General features: G+C 45.7%; 1 protein-coding gene across 1 annotated transcript in view; it reads right to left on the bottom strand.

The window, feature by feature from the left end:
* EXOC1L (exocyst complex component 1 like) overlaps nt 1-17,482 on the bottom strand; it is a 49,695-nt gene that overhangs the window by 17,610 nt on the left and 14,603 nt on the right. Inside the window, exon 2 of the mRNA XM_075347052.1 lies at nt 13,490-13,620. Coding sequence (XP_075203167.1) covers nt 13,490-13,620 — 131 coding nt within the window. The remainder of the gene's footprint in view (nt 1-13,489; nt 13,621-17,482) is intronic.

Genomic DNA, 17,482 nt, shown 5'->3' with positions numbered 1-17,482 from the left:
TACACCAACATCATGAGAACCACTGTCCCTGGCTGTCTTAATGACCACGCTGGATACTGGGTATTCTGTCTCATTATTGTGGGTGCAGCCGACGTGGATCTTCCTTCCAGGAATCAAGTTGACATCAGAAGTGGCCCTCACCAGGGTCACCAAGCTCCTTGAGTCTACGACCCCTGTTACAGATTCCCCATCCACTTCCACGGAACACAGACGTGGCTTCTCGTCGGATGGGTGGTCTATACCGCAAACCGGACACTTGTGGCATGAACACTGTTGTCCCTGGCTACAGTCCATCTGCGCCACTTCACCCTTGGATTTGGGATGCTCTGCACCATTTTGGGGGACCACCGCTTTCTGGGACTCCTCCCCCTTTTGGGCATCCACCCCTTTATGGGACTCCATCCCCTTATGGGCAACCACCCCTTTATGGGACTCCACCCCCTTATGGGCAACCATCCCTTTATGGGACTCCACCCCCTTATGGGCAACCACCCCCTTATGGGCAACCACCCCTTTATGGGCAACCACCCCCTTATGGGCTACCACCCCCTTATGGGCTTTCTGTGGCTTCCTTGCAGTGTCCCAGTGCAGATCCCAGTTCACACCGTTCCCCTTTATCTCCCTGGGTACCCTGTGCCCGTACTGGCCCCAGAAGGGAACTCACAAACTGGTCCACTGCTGCCACATCTCTGCGCACTGACAGCTCCTGCTGTCCACACACAAGGAACTGGTACAGCTCCTCCATAACGTCCAGGCTTGCGGCTCCACTCATGGTCGCTCAGCTTTCCCGGAACTTCGTGGACCCACCGATCCACCGCAAGCTGCTTGAGTGCGCCGTCAGTTTTCGTGGACCCGCCGATCCACAGCAAGCAGTCCGTATCTACAAGAATATGTCCTAGGCCGTTGCCCTTAGCAACCAGGCTGCATTGCCCCTAGCAACCAGGCTGTGTTGCCCCTAGCAACCAGGCCATATGCCCGCATTCTCCACCATAATGTGACGACCTGGGCCCTGAACGTCTTGGGGCACACGTCTGGCAGCGGGATCAAGACACACACAAGCACTTTGTCACTTAAAGAATCTCGGTGATTTATTCACATCCTCATAAACCACGCAGTGTAATGGGCCACAGCCACTTTCCCGCAGGACAATGTCTCACTGTCTGTTTAAACTGCTGATTGTTCATACAGTTCATTCTCTGGCATCAGCCAGTAAAGTCCACCTTTGTGGGGTGTTACCTGCCAGTAGGTTTGCAGGCTGTCAGTCTGCCTCCATCCAGTCCAGGGAGACTCTCACACTGGGCTCACCATCCCGGCCCTTGTACACGTTCCAATTCCTCACAGCCTCAGTGGATTCTGCAGCTCCCTGACATTTCAGAGCCCTCACTAGCTCTGTATGCACAGGATCTCCTGCTCATGTGCTCCAACCAAGATGGCTCCCACCAGCACACAGAGATCATGTGACAAACGACAGCTCCATTAAATCCCATGAGACACACCTACGTATGGGAGGTATGTGGATGGTCAGTCCCGCCCATCACTTCTGACCATCCCATGAACCCAGCCCTGAATGTGTACAACAATCCTCATGGAACTACAAGTCCCAGAGAAACATTCCAGGTTCAGATCACAGAGGATTTCCCCCTCTGTGACACATACCGGCCATCTACCACATTGCATCCTTACAATATATATATTATATATATATATATATTATATATTATATATATATATATATGCACACACAGTCATGCCCAAAAGTGTTAGCACCCTTGAAGTTGTTCCAGAGAATGAAGTAGTTCTCTCAGGTAATTAATAATACACAACCTGCACCGCCTCTCTCCATAATACAGCCCCAACAAAGTTCCTTTCCATAATACATCTCTACACTGCCCCTCTCCATAATACACCCTTTTACACTGCCACACTCCATAATATCCCTCCCATACTGCCCCTTTGTATAATATCCCCCCAAACTCAAACTGCCCCTCTGTATAATATCCTCCCATACACGGCTTCTCACAACACTTTGTTAAGAAGGAAGTTGTGGACACCACAGTATAATAAATATAAATAAAGGGAGGTGTGCTAACAAAAACTATGCAAACATTGAATTGCAACATGAGAGGAAAAAAGCTGCATTGTAAAAAAGCTGCACACCAAGATATTTATATATAAACACTAGAAGGTGGCCCGATTCTAACGCATCGGGTATTCTAGAATTTATTGTGTAGTTAATGTATGTTTTTTGTTAGATTTATAGATGTTGTTGTGTGTAGTTGCCAGTGTTTGTGTAGTGCGCTGTAAATGTTCTCGGTGTTGTCTGGGTGTGGGGGTGTGTGAGAGCGGTGTTGTTTGTGTGGAGCGCTGTGTGTGTTGCATTGTTTGTGGAGCGCTGTGTGTCTGCAGCGTTCGGTGTGTGTGGTGCTCTGTGTTGCGCGGTTTGTGTGGGTGTGGGGTGCGTGGGTGTATTTTGGGGGAGGTATGTTTTGTGCAATGTGTGTGTGTTGCGCGGTATGTGCGTATATTTGTGTATGCTGCGGTGTTTGTGTGTTGGGTGTTGTGTGTGTGCGGCGTTGTCTGTGTGTGTGGGTGTCTGTGTAGGGCGGTGTTTGTAGTTCCCAGTGTGTGTGTGGTGTGTTGTGCGGTGCGCATGTGGCAGTGTGTGTGTGTTTTGGGGGGAGGTGTGCACCCCCATCGTGCTCCATCCCCATGCTGCGCACCCCCCATCATGCTCCATCCCCCATGCTGCGCACCCCCATCGTGCTCCATCCCCCATCATGCTCCATCCCCCATGCTGCGCACTCCCCATCGTGCTCCATCCCCCATGCTGCGCACTCCCCATCGTGCTCCATCCCCCATGCTGTGCACTCCCCATCGTGCTCCATCCCCCATGCTGCGCACTCCCCATCGCGCTCCATCCCCCATGCTGCGCACCCCCCATCACACTCAATCCTCCATGCTGCGCACCCCTCATCACGCTCCATCCCCCATGCTGCGCACTCCCCATCGTGCTCCATCCCCCATGCTGCGCACTCCCCATCGTGCTCCATCCCCCATGCTGCGCACTCCCCATCGTACTCCATCCCCCATGCTGCGCACTCCCCATCGTGCTCCATCCCCCATGCTGCGCACTCCCCATCGTGCTCCATCCCCCATGCTGCGCACCCCCCATCGTGCTCCATCCCCCATGCTGCGCACCCCCCCATCGTGCTCCATCCCCCATGCTGCGCACCCCCCATCGTGCTCCATCCCCCATGCTGCGCACCCCCCCATCGTGCTCCACAGTCACACATCAGACAGTATACACGCACACATCTGATCGCATACACTCATACCCCACTTCTGCCTGTGCCCTCCGGTGGGCGGTCCCAGCAGCTGTGCTGCACGCCGTGCTCCTCTGCCTTCTGCCAACACGCACACACCCGATCGTATACACGCACACACCCGATTGCATACACACACACATTGACAATATCGCACATACGCGCTCACACACTCACAACATCCGGAGATACCACATGCTTCCGGCCATGTGATCCTCCGGCGGGTCCTGGAAGGTCACTGCACGCACAGTATCGCCGCCGAGAAGTAAGCGATATCACTGGATGTTGTGAGTGTGTGGATGCGATCTGATGTGTGTGAGGTGTGTGTGAGAGTGAGTGTGATCTGATGTGTGTGTGTGTCTGTTCTTATGTGTGTGTGTGTGTGTGTGTGTGTGTGTTCCGCCGCTGCAGGACCTTGATACGCCCACCTGCTCCCGGTCGGCTTCTGGTGAGTATGATCGGGGGTCTTCTTTCTTCTGTCTTCTGTCTTCTCTCTTCTGCATGTGTACCGGGAGCCGGTGTACGCTGGTAACCATGCTGCACAATATTACCCGATGTGTACGATGGTTACCAGCGTACCCCGCCCTCCGCATGCACGGGAGCCCACACCAGCGTACGCCGGCAACCCCAGCAATGCGAGGGTATGTGTCGGCTGGGTTGGCGGCGTACGCTGGTGTGGGCTCCCGGGGGTACAGCACTCCCCTGGGAGTCGGGGCTCCGTGTCGATTCGGGGAATGCATGCGGGGGCGGGGCCAGGGCGGGCCTGCAATGCGTGAGGGGGGCAGGGCGTGGCCGAGTTGCCAATCCGTGTGGGAGGCGGAGCCTGGGCGAGCGGCCAATCCGTGCGGGGGGGGCGGAGGCGAGGCGAGCAGCCAATGAGAAGCTTGTCGCGGTAACGACAGAATTTTGGAGCGTTTAAATAAGCATCACATGCTTGAATCAAAGTTGTTTACCCACAATTTTGGAAAGGTGCAACAATTTTGTCTAACTAATTTTTGAGGTTTTGAGGTGAAATTATATCCAGTGTGCCTTTTTTTTATATTTTTTGTGTTGTTCCTATACACACAAGGTAATAAAGATGTGCATAACAAAATGTGTAATTGGAATAATTTTCTTGGCGAAATACTTCATTTTCTGTAATTATTTCAAGGGTGCCAACACTTTTGACCATGACTGAATATAATGGGGCTATGTCTGGGCTCATGCTGTATATAGGCGTAATCAAACTGTATATAGTGGGGCGATGTTGGCTCATACTGTATATAGCGAGGCTGTGTGTAGGCTTATTCTGTATATAAAGGGGCAGTGTCTGGTTTCATATTGTATATAGGGGGCTGTGTTTTTGTTCATACTGTATATAGATGGCTGTGTGGTGGCTCATAGAGTATATAGGGGGCTGTGTGTGGGTCATACAATATATAGGGGGCAGTGTGATGGTCATGTGGTATACATTGACGTGTAAAAGTGTAACATTGTATTGAGCTTTTGACTTTCAGGCTCCATTTCTCTCCATCCACTACAGCTTTGATCATGAGACTATCTTCATTTTATAGACAATCATCTTGGCTATCTCATGCATAAATTTGACTTGCAACTATTTAGCATATGATTAGTTATGCTGATTCTTGTCATGTCACTGGATTGTTACTGTTTTGCTTCTAAAAATCTAAATTTTAATTTTTATTATTTTGTTAGCATTTTGTAAATCTACGTTTCTCTTTCAACACTGTCTGAATCCTTCTGGCCATGCTCTCGATCAGATTTAAGCATATCTCAACTGAAATCTGATCCTAGGTCTCTTCTACACATTTCCAATGTTTATGCATTTGGTTATCACTTGGGTATGTATAAAGCTTTTCTTCAACTATACTCACAAGTGTTAGATTAGGTTGACGTTTGGGGACTGTGTGGGGCCAATCGAGCACCTCTACTTCAATGTAATTCAAACATTTCTTTTTCAATCTCAACATATGCTTCCAATCGTTGTCCTTCTGGAACACTATGTTGTTCTTTTCATGCCCATAGTACTTGAGTGTACGAAGTAACTCGTCTTGTAGGATACTCACATATAGGTCAGCATTGAGACCACCATCGATTATGGTAAAATATCCATTGCCTTTTTCTGTGAAACAGCCCCATATCATCCAAACTTGACAGTTCCTTCAATATCTTGGTCTTTTAGCTCTTTTCCCTTGTTTTTTCCAGACCAGTTTACATCGATCAAAGTCTAGCCTATTGACTTATATTTTATCGCTCCAAATTACCAGTTTACAATCGTCTAATGTCCACTTTTCAACAAATTCGAGCCAATGGTTCTTATGACATTGATGCTTCTTCACCTTTATTCGGTCCACCATTCCAGACTTGTGTAAAATGCGTTGCACGGTGCTTGTATGGACATCTGTGATCTCTCTATTATGAAGCATATTAGCCACCTCTGTTTGTCACGCCAGGACTGATAGACCTTGTGATGAGTCGACATGTTGACTCCAATATTTTGCCTGGACGTCCTCCTCTGACTTTTGAATGGATGGACGGACTTCATTTGGGATTCTTCCAACTGTCATGGCCTCATATCATGATGCAGTTTGGCAATTTTGTTGGCTGAGAGACTGCCATCGATGAGCTGAATTATGCTGTTTGTCTTGTCTTTGGAAATCTTTTTTGATGGTTGCACCTCAATTTGAACTAGAGACCGTTTGATTGGGAATCAACCTAATAACACAACAAGCTATTAGGGAATGCGAGAACAAAATTTAATATGTAGTACACAGGAGGAGAAATATTTTTTTCTACACCAGAAGCAAAACAGTGACAAGAATCTGCATAAATAATCATATGCTAAATAGTTGCAAGTCAAATTTAAGTATGAGATAGCCAAGATGATTGCCTATAAAATGAAGGTAGTCTCACATTCAAAGTGCTATAGTAGATTGTGAGATATGAAGCCTATAAATCAAAAGTTCAAAACATTGTTACTCTTTTGCTCTTCAGTCTATTTGCCACAATTTTGCAAAGTCATTTCAAAACAATGTGTTGTTTCTACCTACTACTTTAAAGGCCACTTTACACACAGAGATAAATCTTTGGCAGATCTGTGGTTGCAGTGAAATCATGGACATATTGTTCCATTTGTACACAGCCACAAACCTGGCACTGATTGTCCACAATTTCACTGCAACCACAGATCTGCCGCAGATTTATCTCTGTGTGTAAAGTGGCCTTAACCCTATCATAATATGTGAACGCAGCCTTGGAGTGTGGCTACATAGTTACTATACAGTAGGTTGACTTAAAACATGTCTCTGCATTTTAAAATTAGGATGAAAGTTCCATATTCTTACAATTCGTGCGGTTTTCAATGGTCGGATTCCACTGATTAATAAGCTAATATCTATCCTGTGTATCAGTGATAACTTGATTCCACCAAAAAACCCTTTATTGCAAACTATTGTAATTATACATCACAGTATTTTACAGTTGACGCTCCACTCTATAACGGCTATAATGGCTAACAGGTATTTGCATATAGCTGTAGAGTGGGGGCCCCTAGAGTCAAATCGTCCTGTGGGCTCAAGAGACCCCAGTCCGACCCAGCACACATGGCAATGCTCGGCTAGATCACAGTGGCTTATGCTCACATCTAACAAATGGATTGGCCATTGAAATTCAACACCAGATCCTTCTCTTCCCAATTGGGATGCACACATAAACATTAGATTGTTGGCTGATTCCCACAAAATCATCAGGGTTAGACAATTTTAATCAAATGGAAATAGAGGTCTTACAGGGTTTGTTCTTTAAACAAAAATACATTTTGAGCAATAGATCTTGAAATAATAAGAAGTTCCACAATTGGATGTGCTTAAAAACATGTTCCTGTGCTGAGATAATGTTATATGTGTCCCTGCTATGTACTGTGTAACTAGCTGTGTCCAACTATGTAGAAATGTTCCAGCTGATGGTCAAAGGGAGAAGGCATATGTGCCCTGAGGCTCCAGTCACCATAGAGTATTGCACCCACTTTTGAGTGTAATGCTACACCCGTATCCTGAGGAGATCAATCCCGATTTCACCACTTACACACGAGGTTACCCCTGTCCCCACTGGAGACTGGGCTAGGTTTGGGTAATAAAAGGGTTGCCTACAGAGCGGCAGAGTGGCATTTACCGGATGCTCTCATACAGGGGCCCCAGTCCCACTAGCTTAGGACCTGGGAGTGGGGAGGAGCAGCCAGCAGGGGGAGTCAGGAGCCAACACAACAGTTAGGGAGTTCTCCAGCAGGAGAGGAACGGAGCAGACGTGTTCCACGGGTGCTCCGGTGGGAAGGAGGAGCAGTTCACAATGTTTGCCATGGGGAGAGGGAATATACTCCCCTTGGGACCGGCGCCACACAGGGTGGCAGGACTTTAGGGAAGATCATACTCCACTTTGGTTTTCCAGAATCTGCCTGGACGGGGAAAATTTCAAGCTTCCCTGGCCACACAGCGCCCTAGAGCACAGTGCCATATAGGATCTGGAGCCTTGGATAACTTCAGACCCCACAGCGGAACCGCGGCGCCTGTATAAAGGGACAAGAGTTTGACTCGTGAAACCCAGGGTCCCCTCAGAGCTTCAAGCCAGGGGATCCATTACACATGCGCTACAAGGAGGGAGCCCACCAAACACCACACCGGACTGATCTCTAAAAGGATTCGGGTTTGACAGAGCCCATCAAAGCAAATGACCGGTATTACCTGGGTGAGCGACACAGCACCAAAAGTGAGTAAACAACCTGGAACCGCAGCCATAGACTCTGTCTCTTGATTGCCGGTGCCCGCCATTACTGCTACCCCTCTCATCATCCTCCCCGGGGCCTGCACCACCTGTGGGGAGCGATACCATCCCCCAGAGGACAGCGACAGCAGCGGCGGCCGATTCCCTGGCCGCATACCACAGGTGGCGTCATGACAGTCACCTCCGTACTACCCCCATCATGCTTCCCCAGCCATCTTCTGTACGCCTCGAGGCAAAGGAGCTGGGCTAGGCTGCCCGTGACAAAGACAGTCGACAGCCGTTGCGATGAGTAGGTTAACCACCTGTCCCCATGGGGCGCTACACATAAGTGCATATACCGATATCACACACAGAAATTCTTTTAGCTCTATCTTTGTGTGAGGTAACTCTTTTCCCTGCATGTTTGTTTTATCAAAGGAGAGACCATATCAGTTGTTTCACTGGTCCTATGCACTCTTCTTTGAAGTATGGGTTCAGTAATCGGCTGGACAAGTAAATCATTGCCAAGACGTTCCACAATTGGATGTTTAAAAAAATGTTTCTGTGCTGAGATAATCTTATAAAATGTTCCCCTTCTGTATCCTGAGTAGCTAACGCATACAGAGCTCCTGGCAAGGAGAGGAAGTAAGAGTGAATATACTGGTAAAGTTCAGTGGCTGGACAGACACCCAAAGTGCGCACACAGCTGATCATCAAAACTTCGTAAGAAAAATATATGGAAGGGAGCCCTAAACAACCATCCCAAGAAAAAAAACACACTAAAAAAAAGGATCTTTAAGTATAATGAATGAAGGGAGAGAATGGATGTGATCTGTGCTGCCAGTAGTGCAAGAAGACTCAGACGACGTAGTGTAGACGACATGCGGTTTATTGGTGTCTAAGCATTTTGAAACCCACTGGTTTCTTCATCAGGACAAAGCACAATATTCTGTCCTGGCTCCAGCAGTGGGCTTTGCTCCCTTCATACCCAGCTAGCACTGCCCCAGGGAAAGACACATTTGTGAATGTGTCCAACCTTAAAGAGGACCTTTCACCAAATTAATTGTGTTTAACAGATAATGTAACGTATGGTAATTGTGGCTGAAAGCGGAATAAAACTTTTGCTTGTTTGTGTTCTTTTTTTGTTTCTCCACTCTGCTAAGGAGATATTAGCAATCACATTATTTAGTACCTAGTGAGTTAACATTTTTTTTTAAATGCAAATGGGTGTTATCAGATAATTTTCACTGGGGAAGTGTAATGCTGTGCAATTGTAATGGTGTGCCGGGGGTGCCTCGGGAGTCGCTGTGATGGCCGCTTCATGTATCAGGCTAACCCCCGGCCCAACCGTCACTATTGGGACAGGGGAATGTTTTGTGGGGCAGAGTGTGGATGGCAGGAGCACGCTGACAGACTCAGGAAAACTCCGTAGGTAGGCATCAGCTGAACCAAAAGGCATTTTATTACACATAACTTCAAAACAGTCTCGGTACACAAATCTTGCAGTGTCAAATCACAATTCCTGCCGGGGAAACTGTTCCTGTTTGCTCTGTTCCGGGGCCTTGTCCGGCTACTCTCGTTTCCTTCACCTAGGCTCACACTCGGGCTACTGCAGACTTGACCCACACACTTCTGCTTCGCCGGCTAGGCCTCTTCGGGTCCCACCTGTACACTGCTGGTTCCCGATCGGGACACTTTCCTTTTTCTCTCTCTGACTATCTGCCACAGTCGCTCCTACACTCTGCCCCCGTTGCTCCTTCTCCCCCGTCCCAGCAGAAAGTAAACTCTCCTTTTCTGATTTTCTACAGCAACCTCTCACCCTCCCCCTAGACTGTCCGGCTCCTCCTCTCTCCTGTACTGTTTCTATGGGGACAGCTGTCCCACCCTGACATCTAGGGGGGGAAAACCCGTTAATACTGTAAAACACAATCAACATTAACATCTTTAGCTACCCCAGCATGGGGCATCTTCAGGGGGGGAAACTGCGCCTCCGTGTAAGGGGTCCGTCCACCCCTTACACAATCATGAGCAGGAAGAAAACAATGTCCACACTATGGCTGAGAGCAGGTTTCTCAGTATGTGAGATGTAATGATGCAGCCCTGATCTCCTGGTCTAATCTCCTGCACGAGTCAGTGTGGGGAAGGGGCAGCACAGCAGAGTTTAGCTGCCATGGCACATTACAAACCCTTATATCAGATCTCCTCCTTTCCTAACACTGTCACTCTGCTGTACTACTCCCCCCCCCCCCCCACACTGCCTGTCTGGAGATGAGCAAATCCCACCACTGCCCGTTGTGCTCAGAGCAGCTTGTAATGGCTTTGCAGTGAGATATGAGCAGGACCTCGTTCCATGTCACACAGGATTAGTCCAGAACAGCAGGCTGCTCCTGCAGAGAGAGTACAAGTTGCTTCAGCATAGCAGACTTAAGATTGATTAATATAGACAAAAAGACTGACGGCACTCCCTAACATGCAGTGTGAATGGGTGCTTAACCGAACATGACATGTAATGACAAAAAAAAGCCAGTTGCACTCTGAATTGCTAAAGCATGCAAATCATGAATGTAAGAACCTAAACATGCATTACTGCTAAAGGAAATCTAAGAAAACATTGAGATGTTTAGCATTCAAAAATGGCCATTTCTATATCTGCCCAGTAGCCATGTCAAGGCAATCTCATAATACTGGGTACCTACTCTGAACTCAAGCTTTCCTCTGGTCAGTTATGCACCTGTTCACACTGCATGTTAGGGAGTGCTCTCAGTCTTTTTGTCTAGATTAGGCTGCTTTCACACCTCCGGCTTTTGCTATGCGGCACAATCCGGCACTTTGCAGGAAAAACGCAACCGTTTTTTTAGCTGCCGGTTGCGTTTTTCCTGCATAGACTTTAATTAGTGCCACATGGCCTTGCGTTCGGTCCGGTTTTTGCAGCATGCGGCAGATTTAGCCGATGCGGCTGTTGGATGGAATGTTGCCTGGCACGTTTTATTGTGCGGCAAAAAAAAAACGCATCGCGCCGCATCCGGCCGATGCGGTGCATTTTCCAATGCATCCCTATGGATGCCGGATGCGGCGTGATGCGGCAAAAACCGCATCCGGCCGCCGCATGCGGTTTTTGCCACTGCGCATGCTCAGTAGCATGCCGCAAGCGGCAAAAACTTGACGGGCCGCATGTAAAAAACTTATGCAAAGGATGCAGTGTTTTCACCGCATCCGCTGCATAGGTTTCACAGCGGGATTGAGCCGCACGGCTCAAACCGGATGTGTGAAAGCAGCCTTATGGGGTCATGCCTTCTGACTGTGCACCTCTTCCGCATTGTCCACAGGTGATTTTATTCTCTATGGCAGGTTCATATATACAGCTCTGGCAAAAATTAAGAGACCACTGGAAAATTTACAGTTTTTCAGATTTTTCTCTATATAGCTATATTTTTGAGTAAAATATAAATTGTTTTTTTCATTCTATAAACTACTGACACCATGTCTCCGAATTTCCAAGCAATATATTTTGTATTTATTTTCTGAAAATGAGAAATGGTCAAAATAACAAAAAATGCATTGCTTTCTAACCTTAAATTATGCAAAGAAAATAAGTTCATAATCATTTAGAAACCACAATACTAATAATTAGGGTTGATTGAATACCGCAAATATTCGGCAACGCCCATATTCGCCGAATAGGTCGCCGCTATTCGACTATTTGGGAATATTCGATGCGCAATGTAAGTCCATGGGAAACCCGAATAGTTGCCGAATAGCAACTATTCGGGCTTCCCATAGACTTACATTGCGCATCGAATATTCGCATAGCGGTGACCTATTCGTCAGATATTCGCGAAGCAGAAATCAATATTTTGTGGAATAACCATGATTTTTGATCACAGCTTTAAGACGTCTTGGCATGCTTTCCACCAGTCTTTTACACTGCTTTGACCTTATGCCACTCCTGGTGCAAAAAATTAAGCAGTTCTTCTTTGTTTGATGGCTTGTGACGATCCATCTTCCTCTTGCTTACATTCCAGAAGTTTTCGATGGGATTCAGGTCTGCAGATTGGGCTGGCCATGACAGGGTTTTGATGTGGTGGTCCTTCATCCACACATTGATTGACCTAGCTGTGTGGCATGGTGCATTGTCCTGCTGGAAAAAACATTCCTCAAAGTTGGGGAAGATTGCCTGAGCAGAAGGAAGCAACTGTTTTTCAGGATAACCTTGTATGCGGCTTCACTCATACGTCCTTCGCAAAGTTTAATCTGCCCTGACTGGTGGAAAGCATGCCAAGACACATGAAAGCTGTGATTAAAAATTATGGCTATTCCACAAAATATTGATTTCTGAACCCTTTCTGATTTAAAACATTATTAGTATTGTTGTTTCTAAATGATTATGAACTTGTTTTCTTTGCACAATTTGAGGTTTGAAAACAATGCATTTTTTTTGTTATTTTGACCATTTCTCATTTTCAGAAAATAAATACAAAATGTATTGCTTGGAAATTCGGAGACGTTGTCAGTAGTTTATAGAATAAAAGAACAATTTACATTTTACTCAAAAATATAAAGAGAAAAATCAGAAAAACTGACAATTTTGCAGTGATCTCTTAATTTTTGGCAGACCTGTATATGTAGGTTTTTGGATCACGTGACTTCTTTTCTGACTCATTGGAAACACTGGGTCTAAGGGCAGCTTTGCACGTTGCGACATCGCACGTGCGATGTCGGTGGGGTCAAATCGAAAGTGACGCACATCCGGCGTCACTTTCGACATCGTACTGTGTAAATGCTAGATGATACGATGAACGAGCGCAAAAACGTCGTTATCGTATCATCGTTGCATTCACCGACATTTCCATAATGCCGGTGCAGCGACAGGTACGATGTTGTTCCTCGTTCCTGCGGCAGCACACATCGCTGTGTATGAAGCCGCTGAAGCGAGGAACATCTCCTTACCTGCCGCCGGCGGCTATGCGGAAGGACGGGGGTGGGCGGGATGTTTACATCCTGCTCATCTCCGCCCCTCCGCCGCTATTGGCCGCCTGCCGTGTGACGTCGCTATGACGCCACACGACCCGCCCTTTTAGGAAGGAGGCGGGTCGCCGGCCAGAGCGACGGTCGCAGGGCAGGTGAGTGCATGTGAAGCTGGCGTAGCAATAATTTTCGCTACGCCAGCTATCACACGATATCGTACCTGCGACGGGGGCGGGGACTATCGCGTGCGACATTGCAGCATCGGCTTGCGATGTCGCAGCGTGCAAAGCCCGCCTAAGTGTGAGTCAGAAGTGGCTTTTACAATGTAAGTCGATGGGGCATCAGCACATTGCTCTATAGGTTTACATTTTATAAGCGAGAGTAAAACAAACTGTGTCATAAATATGGACGTATTAGTGAATACAGTAATGTTTTTCTGAACTTACAGTGTCTGGTTCCTTCCCATCAATGAACTTGAGATCTTTCAGAAACCACATCTCAGACACTTCATATGTTTCATCTAAACAAGCTCTGTAGTGTTTCACCAAGGATATATGAACATCCTCGTCCTTAGCCACTGAAAGACACACAGTAATTGCAAAGTAAGACAGTGTTTCCTAATATGATTGAAATGATATATAATATACATGAATCATCTGCTTGAAATATTGATAGACTTTCACATTCCTCCTGGGACTCTTTCAAGTGGCAATGAAAAAAGGCTTGATTATCTATAGACGTCTTTTATCCATAATTCATCTCCTTCTCTTCCAGATGTCATGATGAAAATCATCTATTACAATGACTGATGTTATAGGCCTAAGATTATTTATCAGAATTTAATCATGATTATTTTCTCTCAATATTTTTGCTCTTATTTTGTGCCACTAATTTTGCCTTTTGGGTTCCCTCAGTATCTAAAATGAGGTTGTATTGGTTGACTAGTGATTTTTTTTATTTATATAGAGCTGGTTATTCATAGAAAAAAAATGGAACGAAAATGTGGGTCTTTATGTTAATATCTGGGGGGTCTCCATGTGTTCATCTATGTCCCATACCTCTTGACCAGCTTGCTGACAAAATTACGGTACAGTGTATGTGCTACTGCAGAAATGCAAAACACCTTATAGACATGTGGTCAAAATTGTTGGTACCCCTCATTTAATGAAAGAAAAATCCACAATGGTCACAGAAATAACATGAATCTGACAAAAGTAATAATAAATTGAAAATCTATGAAAATGCACAAATGAAAGTCAGACATTGCTGCTTTTCTGCTTCCACAGAATTTTTTAAAAAATAAAACACGTGAAATCGGCCTGGACAGAAATGATGTTTCCCTTAACTTAATATTTTGTTGCACAACCTTTTGAGGCAATCAAACGATTCCTGTAACTGTCAATGAGACTTCTGCTCCTCTCGACAGGTATTTTGGCCACTCCTCAAGAGCAAACTGCTCCAGTTGTCTCGTGTTTGAAGGCTGCCCTTTCCAGACATGTTTCAGCGCTTTCCAAAGATGCTCAAAGGATTTAGGTCAGGGCTCATAAAAGGCCACTTCAGAATAGTCCAATGTTTTCCTGTTAGCCATTTTTGGGTGCTTTTAGCTGTGTGTTTTGGGTCATTATCCTGTTGCAAGACCCATGATCTGCAACTGAGACCAAGCTTTCTGACACTGGGCAGCACATTTATCTCTAGAACCCCTTGATAGTCTTGAGATTTAATTGTACCCTGCACAGATTCAAAACACCCTGTGCCAGATGCAGCAAAGCAGCCCCAGAACATAACAGAGCCTCCTCCATGTATCACAGTAGGAACAGTGTTCTTTTCTTGATATGCTTAATTTTCCATCTGTGAACATAGAGCTGATGTGCCTTGCTAAAAAGTTCCATTTTTGTCTCATCTGTCCATAGAACATCTCCCAGAAGCTTTGTGGCTTGTCAACATGTAGTTTGGTAAATTCCAGTCTGGCTTTTTTATCTTTTTTTTTTTCAACAATGGTGTCCTCCATAGTCGTCTCCCATGATGTCCACTTTGGCTCAAACAATGACGGATGGTACGATCTGACACTGATGTTCCTTGAGCTTGAAGTTCACCTTTTATCTCTTTGGAAGTTTTTCTGGGCTCTTTTGTTACCATTCGTATTATCCGTCTCTTGTTTTGTCAACAATTTTCTTTTTTGGTTATAGGCTCTTTAAGAGTGATGTGTATTAAATATATGCGAGTGATCATTCTACGTGATACACGCTATACTACAACCCCTTGAGGTTCGTTTTTTTGATACCCAGTAAACTCCGTAGTATCATTCTTTTTCTCCTTACTATAACTATGATGTACAAATATCTTCTGTAATGAAATAATGTGTTCATTTTCATAATTATTGTGACTTCTTGTGGGAAAAACTTATTGTAATCCCAGTTTTTCCTCTCACTATTGAGTGATTTACTTTTGTTTTTTTTATATGATAACAGTTCTCATTGTGACTGAATAATGCTTATTGTATTTACTTCATGTAATTTTTTGTTTTTTTATATCGTTTTATATCTCACAGTCCTTGAAAAAGACCGATGGTTTTGGTCGATACGTTGGACTTATTTTCGCATTTCTTTCTTTGATATCCCCACAAGAAAAGAATAATAACAAAAAATATTTTGAAACGAAATATCATCTCTGGAATCAACTTTATTTGTGTGCCGGATCCTTGCATTTACTGGACTTATATTTTCCGAGCACCTCAATTTCTTCCCCTTCAGTTGAGCCAGGCCTTCTCTATTATATTCATCTGTCCATAGAACATCTCCCAGAAGCTTTGTGGCTTGTCAACATGTAGTTTGGCAAATTCCAGTCTGGCTTTTTTATCTTTTTTTTTTTCAACAATGGTGTCCTCCATAGTTGTCTCCCATGATGTCCACTTTGGCTCAAACAATGACGGATGGTGCAATCTGACACTGATGTTCCTTGAGCTTGAAGTTCACCTTTTATCTCTTTAGAAGATTTTCTGGGCTCTTTTGTTACCATTCGTATTATCCGTCTTTTGTTTTGTCAACAAATTTCCTCCTGTGGCCAAAGCTGGTGTCACACATAACGACGACGACAACGACGTCGCTGCTACGTCACCATTTTCTGTGACGTTGCAGCGACGTCCCGTCGCTGTCGCTGTGTGTGACATCCAGCAACGACCTGGCCCCTGCTGTGAGGTCGCCGGTCGTTGCTGAATGTCCAGCTTCATTTTTTGGTCGTCACTCTCCCGCTGTGACACACACATCGCTGTGTGTGACAGCGAGAGAGCGACGAAATGAAGCGATCAGGAGCCGGCACTGGCAGCTGCGGTAAGCTGTAACCAGCGTAAACATCGGGTAACCAAGGGAAGACCTTTCCCTGGTTACCCGATGTTTACGCTGGTTACCAGCCTCCGCTCTTGCTGCCAGTGCCGGCTCCTGCTCTGTGCACATGTGGCTGCAGTACACATCGGGTAATTAACCCGATGTATACTGTAGCAAGGAGAGCAAGGAGCCAGCGCTAAGCAGTGCGCGCGGCTCCTTGCTCTCTGCACTGTGACATGTAGCTGCAGCACACATCGGGTTAATTAACCCGATGTGTACTGTACCTAGGAGAGCAAGGAGCCAGCGCTAAGCGCGGCTCCCTGCTCTCTGCACATGTAGCACAGCGACGTTATGATCGCTGCTTCTGCTGTGTTTGACAGCTAAGCAGCGATCATAACAGCGACTTACAAGGTCGCTGTTACGTCACCGAAAATGGTGACGTAACAGCGACGTCGTTGTCGCTGTCGCTTAGTGTGACACCAGCTTAAGTCATTGAAAGTTGGCTACAGTCTAATGGATCTTAAATTTCTGAATAATATGTGCAACTGTAGTCACAGGGACATCAAGCTGCTTGGAGATGGTCTTATAACCTTTACCTTTTAACATACTTGCCTATAATTTTCTTTCTAATTTCCTGAGACAACTCTTTCCTTCGCTTCCTCTGGTCCATGTTGAGTGTGATGCACATCATGTCATCAATCAGCACAGTGAGTATCTGTAGCCCTTATATACAGGTCCACTGACTGATTACAAGATTGTAGACACCTGTGATGCTAATTAGTGGACACAACTTGATTTAACATTTCCCTTTTGTCACATTATTTTCCGGGATACCATTATTTCTGTCCAGGCCTTTTTCACGAGTTTTATTTATTTTTTTTTAAATTCTATGGAAGCATGGCTGAAAAACAATGTCTGACTTTCATTTGTTCATTTTCATAGATTTTTAATTTATCATTGCTTTTGTCAGATTCAAGTTATTTCTGTGACCATTGTGGGTTTTTCATTCATTAAACAAGGGGTACCAACAATTTTGACCATGTGTGTATATAAATTTTTTGTATACAAGGGACGTGTATGGTTTATTTCACATAATTAACTTCCATTTATATTAAGATT

This window comes from Anomaloglossus baeobatrachus, chromosome 1 (assembly GCF_048569485.1).
Source record: "Anomaloglossus baeobatrachus isolate aAnoBae1 chromosome 1, aAnoBae1.hap1, whole genome shotgun sequence".
NCBI classification, from domain to species: domain Eukaryota; kingdom Metazoa; phylum Chordata; class Amphibia; order Anura; family Aromobatidae; genus Anomaloglossus; species Anomaloglossus baeobatrachus.
Note: the sequence above shows the minus strand (reverse complement) of the source record. Positions and strands in the feature narration are given on the sequence as shown.